Below are 14,949 nucleotides of genomic sequence, written 5' to 3'. Positions count from 1 at the left end.
ATTTATTATTGCATTGCTCATTGCTAATATTTGCTTTGTTCACTTTCAGATGTATAGAATATCATGCCTGTGACATCAGGCATGATATCTTATACATTTGAACATCATGTCTGGTATCATGTACATCAGACCACACTTTAAATGTTTAGGAAATCATGTCTATTACAGACATAATATTTTAAACATTTAAACATCATGTCTGGCTTTTTTATATGTCAGACCACACTTTTAAATGTTTAGGAAATTATGTTTATTACAGATATGATATTTTATACATTTAAACATCATGTTTGGTATCCTGTATATCAGACCGCACTTTTAAATGTTTAGGAAATCATGTCTGTTACAGACATGATATTTTAAACATTTAAACATCATGTCTGGTATCATGTATATCAGACCACACTTATAAATGTTTAAGAAATCATGTCTGGCATTTCTATATATCAGACCACTTTTAAATGTTTAGGAAATCATGTCTATTACAGACATGATATTTTAAACATTTAAACCTCATGTCTGGCATTATATATGTCAGACCACAAGTATAAGTAATAGATATGTGCGTGCGCGCGCGCGCGTGCGTACCATACACATCTATTATTTATACGTGAATATGTATATATTTATACGTAATACTAATATATGATACTAATTTATATGTATATGTTTATAATATACATATAGTTTTTATATTGTAATATACATAATATTTATATAGTAATATATTTTTTGTGGTATTTTGCAATAATATGTGGTATAATAGGGCTACAGGCGAAGATCCACTTTAAAAAAATCTAGCGCGCTATTAGTGGCACCTCATGGGTGGCGTGGAAGGCCACTATTAACTAGTAATAAATTATTAATATATCTTTCTTTTCAGTTTAAAGCGGTAAATGTCAAGTAGCAAGCATGGCTAAACGGGTAAAGTGAGTAGCTAAAATGTTGAAGATATTGTGTTTGGAAATTGCTTCTTGCAACTTTTTTTGCACATGAGTTTCTAACAGTAATCAATTAAATTATTAAATAATGTTTTTGACAAAAAAGTATTATTTCATATTTATTCATAATCTTGGCATATGTTAAAGTTGCATTTTGTTGAAAAATTGTAAAATTATATTTTATTTTTCTACTGACAAGTCATAGCAAATTAATATCTTTTTCAACAGTTATTAATTTAACTTATGCGAATATTTTTAATCAATATAAAATAATACTGTTTAGAAAAAAAAATTATTTAATTATTTACTCAATTGTGCATTAGATTGTGCGTTAGATAGAAATGCGGAAAAAAAAAGTTGCAAGATGCAAGTCTAGAAGACGGAATCTTTATTATTCAAGCGATTCGCCTTATTCGATTAAAAACGCTTGGCATCTTAGCATTTTTCGTACGTAGCATTTTTCGCGGGCTGAGGAAGTGACATAAAATATAGCATGCTACGCAGACGCGTGCGCACACGGACGCGTGACGTGCTGTTATCTAGAGACCCTAAAAAAAAAGACTCGTCAACTCGTCACGTGACTGTTAGTGGACTCTGATTGGCTGGTGTATGGATCGCACATTTGTGCCCCGTGTGCACCATAAAGCTACACTGAACTACACTATAACCTATTTTAATGAAGTGTGATGTGGTTACGTACGTAATGATTAATGATGATTATATACGGATATATATTTTTAAACATCTATTGTTGGTAAATTAATTATCTTATCTAAGTAAAATTATGAGAAAGAACAATATATATTGTTATAAAAAAGCTTTTAATTGATAAATTTAGACGCTTTATAGTAAATAAGTAGTATGAAAGTTAGAGATCTATTTCATTAATAATATAATTCTTATCATAGATTTGGATCTTATATTTTGCAATGCCATATACATCTGCTGTGCATCGAGGTGCTTCAATAAATCCGATGAAGGATATGCATTAGTGCGATTCCCTAAAGAAGACCAATATCAAAAATTATTCCTTGCTTGCGATTTGTTGTAAGAATTGTCAGAGAGACAACGACAGAAGCGTGATGGTATTGCATCTTTTTTTATTTCTTTCCGGCGACTCACTACCAAAAAATCGGATGGCTCAAAGTGTACCTGAAAATGGAGAAACACTTTTAAAACTATTTTTATTTGATTTTGCATAACATTCTTATGATGTACACTCACTTCACACAATCTAAGATTTTCCAGGGACCGTTTTAACGCATTCCCGCCCCAAACAGCATCTGACCCTGCTTTTTGATATTGGTCTTCTTTAGGGAATCGCACTAATGCATATCCTTCACCGGATTTATTGAAGCACCTCGATGCGCAGCAGATGTATGGCATTGCAAAATATAAGATCCAAATCTATGATAAAAATTATATTATTAATGAAATAGATCTCTAACTTTCATACTACTTATTTACTATAAAGCGTCTAAATTTATCAATTGAAAGCTTTTTTATGACAATATATATTGCTCTTTCTCATAATTTTACTTAGATAAGATAATTAACTTACCAACAATAGATGTTTAAAAATATATATCCGTATATAATCATCACTAATCATTACGTACGTAACCACATCACACTTCATCAAAATAGGTTATAGTGTAGTTCAGTGTAGCTTTATGGTGCACACGGGGCACAAATGTGCGATCCATACACCAGCCAATCAGAGTCCACTAACAGTCACGTGACGAGTTGGCGAGTCTCTTTTTTTAGAGTCTCTAGCGGTTCTCGCTTGTGTAGTGCCCGCATGGTGGGGGCCGTTCCCTTTATGTTGCTCTGTTGCAGGATGCTCGATCTTGCAGCACTGATTAGAGAAAAAAAATTATTAAAAAAGAAACGCGTTTTTTATGTAATTTTTTGAATAGACGTAATACGAAAAAACTGACAAATATGCGATTATCGCAGTACACTTTTAATTGTCCTCATCGCTCTTAAATGTGTACAATGTTAAGCTACTTTTCTCTGCTTCCTTTTTTTCATAACTATTTTCTGCATCCATCAGATGTAAGTGCTTGCAAGTAATTTTCATTGTACGAGCAGTTACATTATATGTTTTCAAGGCATATCTTATAAAACAAATCTCATAAAGCGTTTTTTTTGACATGCGATTTTTTTTCTTATATACCGGGTGTTTCAGACCACCCGTCCCACCCTTTTAAAGCGTAGGGATATGCTTGTACAAAAAAATGACCTTAACAAACGTTGTAAGATTAAAAGGGTGCCAACTGAGGGTGACCTTGACTTTGACCTCGCAGTTGATTTTCAAGGTCATTTGAAGGTCAAAGTTATTTTTTTAAATGGAAACCCCTATTTTTTATTTCAAAATCTAATAGCTGGTGTCAAGAGCTTTTCAAAACACTATAATGAAGTTATTTTTCATTAAGTACTTTTCGAGTTATGAGGCTTGTAAATTACAGTATTTTGACATAAAATGCAAAATATCTTGTAAAACATTCAATTTTTGAGAATCTTACTTTAATACTTTTATGAATAAAATAATGAGACGAATCAATTGGTATAAAAAAACACATAGTTGCTTTCAAGAAAAAGTATGCAGTTGCATGTCGCAAACTACATATTTTTTCTTGAAAGCAACTATGTGTTTTTTTTTATACCAATTAATTCGTCTCATTATTTTGTGCATAAAAGTATTAAGGTAAGATTCCCAAAAATTGAATATTTTACAAGATATTTTGTATTTTATGTCAAAATACTGTAATTTACAAGCCTCATAACTCAAAAAGTACTTAATGAAAAATAACTTCATTATAGTGTTTTGAAAAGCTCTTGACACCAGGTAATAGATTTTGGAATCAAAAATAGGGGTTTCCATTTAAAAAAATAACTCTAACCTTCAAATGACCTTGAAAATCAACTGCGAGGTCAAAGTCAAGGTCACCATCAGATAGATCCTTCGAAATCATGCAAATTTTGTCTGAGCCATTTTTTTGTACAAGCACATCCCTACGTTTTAAAAGGGTGGGACGGGTGGTTTAAAACACCCGGTATATATACAGGGTGTCCCATTTAACTTGAGACAACTAAATATTTCAAAAAATAAGCATTGTACGAAAAAATGTCCCAAATAAACTTTTAATATTATCAAGGGGGACGTCTGCCTGTGTAAAAATTAACCCGCCTCCACCGCCCCTTGGGGGTGGGGCGGGTAGACACTTTAAAATTTTAAATGGGAACCCCCATTTTTTATTGCAGATTCGGATTCCTTGGAAAAAAATACGTAAGTTTTGTCCGAGACATTTTTTCGAATCGTGATAGATGGCGCTGTAATCAGTGAAAATTTAATAGTTTTTGCCATTTTCTCTCACCATCGGGGTGCTTTATTTCGGTGAGTCCTCTCGTCTCTCACTATTCAATTACAATAAATGCTCGAAATGATGACCTTCCATTTCGATGCATTTATTAACTCGAGCTTGGAATGCTTGTACACATGTAGAAAGTGTATCTGGCGTTATTTGTGCGCAAGCATATCTAATACGTTCCACCATGTTTTCTCGAGTATTTGGTACTTCTGTATACACTTTTTCTTTAGGGTAACCCCACAAAAAGAAATCTGGTGACGTAAGGTCTGGCGATCTGGCAGGCCAATTTACCGGACCACCTCTACCGATCCAGCAATCATTGTAATTACGATTTAACACTTCTCGTACTATTGCTGAATAATGTGCTGGACAACCATCATGCTGAAACCACATGTTCTGTCGCACTTCGAGCGGTACATCTTTCAACAGAATCGGTAGTTCATTTTGCAATAAGTTACGGTATTTTTCTCCGTTCAATATACCTTCAATAAATACGGGACCGATTAATTTGTCACCTATAATTCCGCACCAAACGTTAACTAAGGACGCTGATGCTCAACTTCACGTAACCAGTGTGGGTTTTCCACACTCCAGTAATGCATGTTGTGACGATTAACATTGCCATGGTTCGTGAAAGTTGATTCGTCGGAGAACATTACTCGATAAAAGAATTGTGGGTCTCTTTGTATTTGTGTGAGTGCCCAATTGCAAAACACCACTCGATTATTAAAATCATCGCCATGAAGTTCCTGATGCATTGAGATATGATAGGGATGGAATTTGTGATGCTTCAGGATTCTCGAAACACTAGTACGAGAAATTCCTGAATTACGAGATACCTCTCGAAGACTGACATGGGAGTTATGGACTACTGCAGCTAGCACAGCAATTTGATTGTTCTCCCCCGTGGCAGTCGCTCTACAGGTTTTTTTTTAGCTGTTACATTTCCTTTGGTAGTAAATTGTTTAACCAAACGAAAAAAAGTAGCACGTGATCGTGGCCTATCAGGGAAACGGTCAGCATAGAGGGTAACAGCTTCGTCGATATTTCTTCCAGACTCACCATAAATCAAAATTATTTTAACTTTCTCCTCTAAAGATAAATAATCCATTATTTATTTGCTGAAATAAAAAATGCGTCCGTAAAAAAACAAGTAGCTAGCGTACCAAAACTATGAAGCATCTGCATATGTAGTAAATTTCTGAAATACTGAAAATACTGAAAAGGAGAAGCAAAATAAATGAAAGAAATTGGGTCAGAACAATTCTTCAATAACTGGATTCTTTAAATTTCAAGTCAAGTAAATTTCAGTAATACGTACGCTAGCTACTTGTTTTTTTACAGACGCGTTCTTTATTTCAGCAAATAAATAATGGATTATTTATCTTTAGAGGAGAAAGTTAAAATAATTTTGAAATAATTTTAAAAGTTAAAATAATTTTATGTTACCTTAAAGAAAAAGTGTATACAGAAGTACTAAATACTCGAGAAAACATGGTGGAACATATTAGATATGTTGCGCACAAATAACGCCAGATACACTTTCTACATGTGTACAAGCATTCCAAGCTCGAGTTAATAAATGCATCGAAATGGAAGGTCATAATTTCGAGCATTTATTGTAATTGAATAGTGAGAGGCGAGGGGACTCACCGAAATAAAGCACCCCCCGATGGTAAGAGAAAATGGCAAAAACTAATTTTCACTGATTATAGCGCCATCTATCACGATTCGAAAAAATGTCTCCGACAAAACTTACGTACTTTTTTCCAAGGAATCCGAATCTGCAATAAAAAATGAGGGTTCCCATTTGAAATTTCAAAGTTGCCACCCGCCCTACCCCCAAGGGGCGGTGGGGGTGGGTTAATTTTTACACAGGCAGACGTCCCTCTTGATAATATTAAAAGTTTATTTGGGACATTTTTCCGTACAATGCTTATTTTTCGAAATATTTAGTTGTCTCAAGTTAAATAGGACACCCTGTATATATATACACACACACATACACACACACGCGTGCGCGCGCGCGCGCGTGTGTATGTACGTAATAGAGATTCTTACGTACATTAGGTTTTTAGTGCTGGTAATAAATAGAAACACAGTCTACATAGCACAAATAATAAAATAAATTTATTACTTTTAAATTGGCTATCAATGACAAAGATCTAATAAGAAATAAATATTCCGTTTTTTCTGTCTTATTAGAAAAATAGCTAAATTCGACAAACTAAGAATAACTACTTTCGTGAAAGTAGACTTATTTAAAATCTTTTGTAATATCAGTATAATTCTATTTGAAGATAAAAACCATTTCTTGAAAATTAATAAATTGCATATTGACAGAAAAAATATTAATCAAAGAAAATGAAATGATGTACTATTCTTATGTCATTTTAGACATTGTCAGAAATTGATACTTATTAACAGAGAATGAAAGCTTTTATCATGAATCTCAGACATAGATGTGAACTATTACAGATCATTATAAAGCACTATAAGTAAATTGCAATAATGTTCTCGTGCAACACTCGTGTAGATTCTTCATTTAGTAATGCAACAAAAGAAATTTTAACAATTGTAGTTATTACGTAGCTATAGAAGACTATAGAAGACAATTTTAAAAGAACCGCGCAGTTCTTGTTTAGAAATCTACCAACTTCAACGACAATGCAATTCTTCATTGAATCTTACCATCGTAACAATAAAATTCTTTTGTCACTTATTGGACAATGGCCTTATCAAACAGTTAAGATTAGAAGACTTATTTTTTTTATTTTAATCTTCTTGAGCGGCACACAAATTATAGCTAAGGTAAACAAATTGTTTACGTAATATAATATTAACATATCTTACCTATACCATTTTTATACTTTAAAATTTATATTTTAAAATTTAATGTAGTATAAACACAAAATAATATATGTTAATTATTTTGTTTTGGATATATTTTAACGTTTATATTGCAAAGTTTTTAATGTTTTGTATTATTTGACACATTGCAGAAAATTTTCGCACAATGCATGCATAAAGAAAAAGCTACAATAAAAACAAAAATAAAAATAATGCTTTTTTTGTACAATTGTTTTATTAATTTTTTTATTTGACAAATATATTTTAAAAATAAATATACTGCACTGTTAGCACTTCACGTGAGTCTACATCAGAAACTCTATATTATTGTTTTTATTTATATTTGATTTGTATGTCGTTTGAGTCTAAATTATTGTTAAAATAAAAATAATTTCGAGCTAAAAAATGATTTTCTTTGTTAGATCGAATAATTTTCACCGACCGTATATCGTATATTAATATTGTTTAAAATATTTACGTTATATATTGTAATTACAGTTTTGTGCTTTGTGGGAAGCCATGGGAGATATTGATATTCTTATTGAAAGTCTTTCTCCTTTAATGATTGATATAACGGCTGGGGCAAAAATTATAAATCACTTTTTGAATTTAGGAAAGGTAAATAATTTTACTTTTAGAACCCAACTTTAGAAGAATTTTCGCATAAAAAGTAACATTATAAAATTTTTATTTTGTAGATGAAAGAATTACTTGATCAAATGCAAAAACATGTTCAAGTACAAAGTAATTTCCAGATATTACAGAAATATGCCGAAAATGGCAGAAAATTCACTCTTGTATATATGAGTGAGTAAAACATCAAGTCGATTAAAAATTAATTAACATCCTATAAAACGAATTACATTAATACTATAAAAATAATTAACTAATCTAAAAACATATTCAAAAATATTAGTAAATTCTATGGAGATCATCCCGATTGCGCACGAGGATATTTCCCGATCGGACATAGTCCCTATCGAACACAGGCCCGATCGGACACAGTAGGACACACGGTGGTTGCAATCGGACACATGCTCTGTGATAGTTTTCCTAACCTTAAAAACGTTACTTCTAATGACTCGTTGATTTCACGTGGGTTTGCAATTTTGCATGTAAAGCGAAGTCCAGCTCACATCATCCGGTGCTTCAGATGCAAAACGAGGTTTATAATTATACGATTCCACGTGAGTTTGCATTTGTATTCAATTTTCAATGTGTCCGATTGCCACTGTGTCCGATCAGGACTGTGTCCAATCGAGAAATATCCTTAGGTTTGTTCTTCATTGCTGCACTGAGTTCACACTGCACTGAACTGAATTGAAATAGTGCAAGCGGGGACAAATTAGTGTAAGTAAGTATAAAGAACGTTTCAGTGTAGTAATCAACATGACGCACCGCGTAATATTAAATGAATTATTAGATTCTTCGGATGAAGAAAATATAAATCTAATGCCATCATTTATACCTCTTTTAGATGACGATGACGGTGGTAAGATGTGTATTTTATGTGCAATGTATTATTATTTATTGTTATACATTAATAAAATTAAAATTTTTTGGAAATTTAATCTAATCTGACCTAGTAACTATTTTTTTTTTAATTTTGATGAGTTACAATTATTACATTCAATTTTTGGAATGATACAAAGGATTGAACGTGTCCAAATAAATAATTAAATAGAAAATATTGTTCATAATTATGACAAATTGGATTTTATCATGCATTTTCGATTATCGAGGATAGTAGCATATGAACTGATAGATCGATTTAGAGCGTTAAAAATATTTATTTTTTTACAAAGTATATATTATTTTTAGATGAAAACAAAGCTTTAAAGATAATATTTAATTAAATCTTTCATATACAGGGTGGGCCATTTTCATCCATCTACGCAAATAACTTCGAAGGTATAGGTGATATCGAAAAATAACTCCTACAAAAGTTGTAGGGTTCAAAGGGAGCCAACCGTTGATGACCTTGAACTTGACCTCGAAGTCGATTTTCAAAGTCATTTTAAGATTAACAAGTGTTTTTTTAATGGAAACCCGTATTTTTGATCCCGGATTTGGAAAGAGCACAAAATTTTGCGTAAAAAATATGTACCCATGTTAGGGCCTAAAAGTGGACCATAGGTGACTTTTAGACGAAAACAAGTGATTTTATTTTAGCACTACTTTTAGCATTACCCAGGAACAACGACGTGGACGTAGTAGTTTTCTGTTCCCTTTAGGGTGCTTGATTAACGTGAGTCCCCTTGCCTCTCACGGACGGGGTGTTTGTTCAATGAAAACCTGTTTTTGGACCAAATCTATAAATTTTGTTCAAAAACGTTACCATTAACCTCAATACATGATTGAATTCTTTTTCGAAAATTGCGAACAGTTTTCAATAACATAGCCCGTGGTATGTTACTACATGCAATCCGAATTCGTTCAATCATATTTGCTCTTGTTGTTGGTTCTTGTTTATAAACAACATTTTTCAAATAACCCCAAAGAAAAAAATTAGGTGAAGTCAAATCAGGCGATCATGGGGGCCAATGAACTGGTCCATTCCATCCAATCCATCTTGCATTAAATTTGTTGTTCAGAAACGTAGTTACAATTCGTGCGCGATGAGCACCTGCTCCATCCAGCTGTACCCACATGTCTAACCTTGTCCGAAGGTCAACATCATCGAGCAGGTCAGGTAGTTCATCGCGCAACAACTGTAAAATGTTTTCCCCATTCACAGTATCCTCGAAAAAATAAGGACCGATGAGATAACCGTTGACAATTCCGCACCATACATTCACACTCCAACGATGCTGATTATCTATTTGTCTATACCAATGAGGATTCACATCTGACCAGTAATGACAATTATGCCTATTCAGTTCTCTATTGTTTTTGAATGTCGCTTCATCTGAAAACATAACATAAAAAAATCTCGGGTTATTTTCAAACATTTGTTCTGCCTATTGACAAAACAGCAGACGTACTCTCATATCTTCATCAGTGATAGCCTGAGTCAAAGTGATGTGATATGCATGGTACTTTGCATTCTTTAGCAGCCTTAACGCAGTCTTCCTAGAAATCCCAATTTGCCTTTCAATCTGTCGACTACTAATTTGTGGGTTTTTCAGGTGAACCCAAGTTTGGTGAAGTTGAATGCGGACTTAGTCCGCATAGACAACTTGACTCATCTGCCCAGAAACGGAGGATCCGTTGACTCTTCATCACAAATTCTGGTTTTCATTCATTAAATTTCATCAAAAATCACAAAACACGATTTAGTAATCCTAATTGTTGAATTAATAAGGAATACATAGTATGGCTGATTACACTTCCAATGAAATTGTTGACATTTTACTTGTTCTTGGCGAATGCCATAGAAATTATCGCCAAGCTGCAATTTTATATCGTGAACGGTATGAGTATAGACGTTGCCCCAATCATACAACAATTCGCGATATTGAACTGCAAGCTCGCCAAGGTCGTATGAAACGTGACAGGCAAAAGGTCAATTATGATAACGATGCACGATTGGCAACAGTTTTAGCAGCAGTTCACCTGAACCCACAAATTAGTAGTCGACAGATTGAAAGGCAAATTGGGATTTCTAGGAAGACTGCGCTAAGGCTGCTAAAGAATGCAAAGTACCATGCATATCACATCACTTTGACTCAGGCTATCACTGATGAAAATATGAGAGTACGTCTGCTGTTTTGTTAATGGGCAGAACAAATGTTTGAAAATAACCCAAGATTTTTTTATAATGTTATGTTTTCAGATGAAGCGACATTCAAAAACAATAGAGAACTGAATAGGCATAATTGTCATTACTGGTCAGATGTGAATCTTCATTGGTATAGACAAATAGATAATCAGCATCGTTGGAGTGTGAATGTATGGTGCGGAATTGTCAACGGTTATCTCATCGGTCCTTATTTTTTCGAGGATACTGTGAATGGGGAAAACATTTTACAGTTGTTGCGCGATGAACTACCTGACCTGCTCGATGATGTTGACCTTCGGACAAGGTTAGACATGTGGGTACAGCTGGATGGGGCAGGTGCTCATCGCGCACGAATAACTACGTTTCTGAACAACAAATTTAATGCAGGATGGATTGGATGGAATGGACCAGTTCATTGGCCCCCACGATCGCCTGATTTGACTTCACCTGATTTTTTTCTTTGGGGTTATTTGAAAAATGTTGTTTATAAACAAGAACCAACAACAAGAGCAGATATGATTGAACGAATTCGGATTGCATGTTGTAACATACCACGGGCTATGTTATTGAAAACTGTTCGCAATTTTTGAAAAAGGATTCAATCATGTATTGAGGTTAATGGTAACGTTTTTGAACAAAATTTATAGATTTGGTCCAAAAGCAGGTTTTCATTGAACAAACACCCCGTCCGTGAGAGGCAAGGGGACTCACGTTAATCAAGCACCCCAAAGGGAACAGAAAACTATTACGTCCACGTCATTGTTCCTGGGTAATGCTAAAAGTAGTGCTAAAATAAAATCACTGGTTTTCGTCTAAAAGTCCCCTATGGTCCACTTTTAGGCCCTAACATGGGTACATATTTTTTACGCAAAATTTTGTGCTCTTTCCAAATCCGGGATCAAAAATACGGGTTTCCATTGAAAAAACACTTGTTAATCTTAAAATGACTTTAAAAATCGACTTCGAGGTCAAGTTCAAGGTCATCAACGGTTGGCTCCTTTTGAACCCTACAACTTTTGTACGAGTTATTTTTCGCTATCACCTATACCTTCGGAGTTATTTGCGTGGATGGATTAAAATGGCCCACCCTGTATATACATATTTTTTAGCTGTTCTATAAATTTGCAATTATTATTAACAATAAGTATAATTATATGTTACACAAATACAGCATAAAAAACTTTTATATACATACATTTAGCTTCTCTAAAAAGATAAAACTTTTCACATTTAATAAAAGTTAGTACTATCACAGCTTGATTTTCTAAAATTTAGATTATTAGTACAATTTTAGTGCTTATAATTTAATTTTAAGAAAATTATTGATTACTTTAATATTAAATAGGTTACTTTAATATTTATAATAGATTATGTGTACTTTTTAAATTTCCCATTATTAACTTACCCGATTCTCGCACTGCCCTGCACTGCTTGTTCTTGCTCAAGATCCAGTGCAACGAGTACCGTGAACTGTTGCACTGAGTTCTGTTGCACTGCAATGAAGAACGAATTGGTGCACGTTGCACTGCAATAGAGAACGCTTTGGTGTCACTAGTGTACACTAGTGCAGAAAGTTCGGCAATTAAGAACAAACCTCTTGTGTCCCATCGGCAGTGTGCACAATCGGAACTCATTCAATTCTATGCTATACTGGAATTATTCTGAAAAATATTGAAAAAATATTGAAAGCAAAGTATCGATTGATTTATACAATTAAATTTCAATGTTTTTATGATAAATATCTTCCAAATGTGTGTAAAGATTCTCTTTTTAAAAAAGATAATATAATTCATTGTGTGCTATTGTAAGTTTATGTAATACAGAAATAAATTTTGTTATAGAATTGTAAAATTACTTTTTTTTAATTGACAATAGCAAATCAGTATTTTTTTGAAAATTATTAGTTTAACATATGCGAATATTTTTAATAAATATAAAATAATATTTTTTTAACCAAAAACATAATCAAATAATTTATTCAATTATACTCTGTTGAAAACAAATGCGGAAAAAAGAAAAAAAAGTTGCAAAAAATAAATTTCTAGCATGGGACCTCTTCTAGTCACTCGCCTTACTCGATTAGAAACGTTTGCTACTTAGCATTTATCACCCGCTGTTGTTAACTCGGTAGAAGTGAGACGAAAAACAGTATGTCTGCTTTCTTCTACTAGTTGAATCAGTGTCTCCAGATGTGCATATTCTGGGTTCCATACGCATCAACAGAGAACCATATCCGTATGTGCTCGGTCGTTTGAGCGGGATTCGGTTGTCGGCTCAATAGATAAAATAAAGAAAGAAGACGGTACGTCTACTCTCTTCTATTAGTCGAACGGCCGAGCGCACACGGACTTGGTTCTCTGTTGTATGCGTGTGGAGGCTAGAATATGCACGTCTGGCAAAACTGAGCCGTACTGAGCCGACCACCAAGTGCACATGGACACCATGTTCTTACTTGTGTCACTGAACTCAATGAACTCTACAAACTGGGAAGCACCGTGCTGCTCAAGATGCGGTCAGACAAAGAGAGCATTCGGATTGTTTTATCTCTTTCTGTTGTAGGTTCTCTTCACTGAACTCTGTACATATATATTGTTGCGTCCGCGGAACGAGGTATTATCGCGACAGCGAAACTCACGAAATTAATAAACACAACACAACACTTCAACTAAACAAAGAAAACTTTAATAATAAACACAGAACTAAATACAGAGAGTCTAGAGACGCTATTAAAAATTGGAGCTGTCATAGACGTCCGCCCGAGCAGACAGTTTCCGAAGATCTGACATCTGACAGTTTGTTTACAAACTGTCATAGAGACCTTTTAAACTGTTAATCAATATTGTCTTGTCAACGAATTACAGAAGAATTATTATTAATAACAAAAGTCACATGACTCAGCTTTCTAGTGGCCGATCGATATATCGATCATCAGCTGTAACACACAGCATCAGCGGCAAAAAAGCACGGGCGCAACAATATATTCTATACTTATGTATAGAATATATAGTACATATATATATTCTATTCTACTACTTGTGTATAGAATATATATGTATAAAATATACATATGTGTGGCATACCCCCACACCGCTGCACCGAAGCGCCGCGACGCCGCTACGCGCCGCAGGCCCTCGGCCAAGCGCTAAGCTTACGGTTACACCGCCAGGTAGCGCAGGCAGTGTAAGGTTTTCTCGCGATCGAGAATCGATCGACTTACTATAAAAGAGCGTCGACTCAATCTGCTACTTTACTCGCTCGCTCAAGGCGAGCTCTTCAAGAGGGCCTTTGAACGGAGTCACAGCTCTGCACCGAAAAAGCGTAACCAGCGATTAGTTCGCTACAAGTCTTCTCGACCTTTTCACAGTGCCTGGGAAGGCACGGAAGCAAAAGACTCAGTCCCAGCTCCAACCGTACACCTCACGGAGGGATGTGCCTCTACGGTCAGCTGACGCACCAACATCGCCGTCGCCACCACAGACTCTACAGTGGAAATCAATTCACCTAGAGTTCTGTGCCCGGTTGACTTGGCTTCCTCGGGACACTCACGTACCAGGGGACATCCGAATGCGAAGGCCTCTCTCTCCTCGGCCCGCAGAACAAACTGCGCCACCGAGAGCCGGACGTTCGCAGCGCATGGCACACCGAAGACATACTCCATCGCAACGCAAACCTCGCCGCCTAGGGCTTGCTCACAGAGCAACTACCATGCAGAGGATCACTTCCCGCACGCAATACTTCCGACACATGGGAAAGGGATGCAACGTGCACCCTCGCAAGAATCGTCCTTTTTAGGACCCGATTCAAATCACTCAGACGCGGCCGGTAATCTCTTACCGCGCCCGTCAGTTTTTGTTCTAAACTCGCGGCCTTACACTTTGCCGTGAGCGCGCCACTAGCGCACTCAAGCTCCAAACACAACTGTACATACAATTTCTCTGACAAAGAAATAAACACATTTCTACACAATTGACTCTATCTCTTCTCACCAGTTCGAACACACTCAAAAGCACGTAGCAATACGCCATAATATGTATAGAATATACATCAGTTAATCAGTAAATAG

The 14,949-nt window shown here is 34.9% G+C and overlaps 1 protein-coding gene, 1 long non-coding RNA gene and 3 pseudogenes across 3 annotated transcripts in view; 2 read left to right on the top strand and 3 right to left on the bottom strand.

The window, feature by feature from the left end:
- Positions 1-1,336: 1,336 nt before the first annotated feature.
- On the bottom strand, positions 1,337-6,557 carry LOC137000803 (uncharacterized). The gene is made up of 4 exons (XR_010890981.1): positions 6,381-6,557; positions 2,503-3,061; positions 2,166-2,348; positions 1,337-2,093 (listed from the first exon to the last, which is right to left on the bottom strand). It is a non-coding gene; the product is annotated as an uncharacterized lncRNA (long non-coding RNA).
- Positions 4,357-6,360, bottom strand: LOC137000800 (uncharacterized; annotated as a pseudogene).
- A 268-nt stretch (positions 6,558-6,825) lies between the features above and the next one.
- The window catches only part of LOC105670247 (odorant receptor 13a-like), a 171,529-nt gene continuing 163,405 nt past the window's right edge, over positions 6,826-14,949 (top strand). For both annotated transcript variants that reach the window (XM_067358277.1, XM_067358276.1), the window contains exons 1-3: positions 6,826-7,126; positions 7,664-7,783; positions 7,864-7,972. In XM_067358277.1, coding sequence (XP_067214378.1) covers positions 6,983-7,126; positions 7,664-7,783; positions 7,864-7,972 — 373 coding nt within the window. In that variant the 5' untranslated portion in view covers positions 6,826-6,982. The remainder of the gene's footprint in view (positions 7,127-7,663; positions 7,784-7,863; positions 7,973-14,949) is intronic.
- Positions 8,752-10,737, bottom strand: LOC137000798 (uncharacterized; annotated as a pseudogene).
- Positions 10,895-12,273, top strand: LOC137000799 (uncharacterized; annotated as a pseudogene).

The sequence above is a fragment of the Linepithema humile genome, chromosome 6, assembly GCF_040581485.1.
Source record: "Linepithema humile isolate Giens D197 chromosome 6, Lhum_UNIL_v1.0, whole genome shotgun sequence".
Classification (NCBI taxonomy): Eukaryota; Metazoa; Arthropoda; class Insecta; order Hymenoptera; family Formicidae; genus Linepithema; species Linepithema humile.
This window is presented reverse-complemented; position numbering and strand designations above follow the sequence as displayed.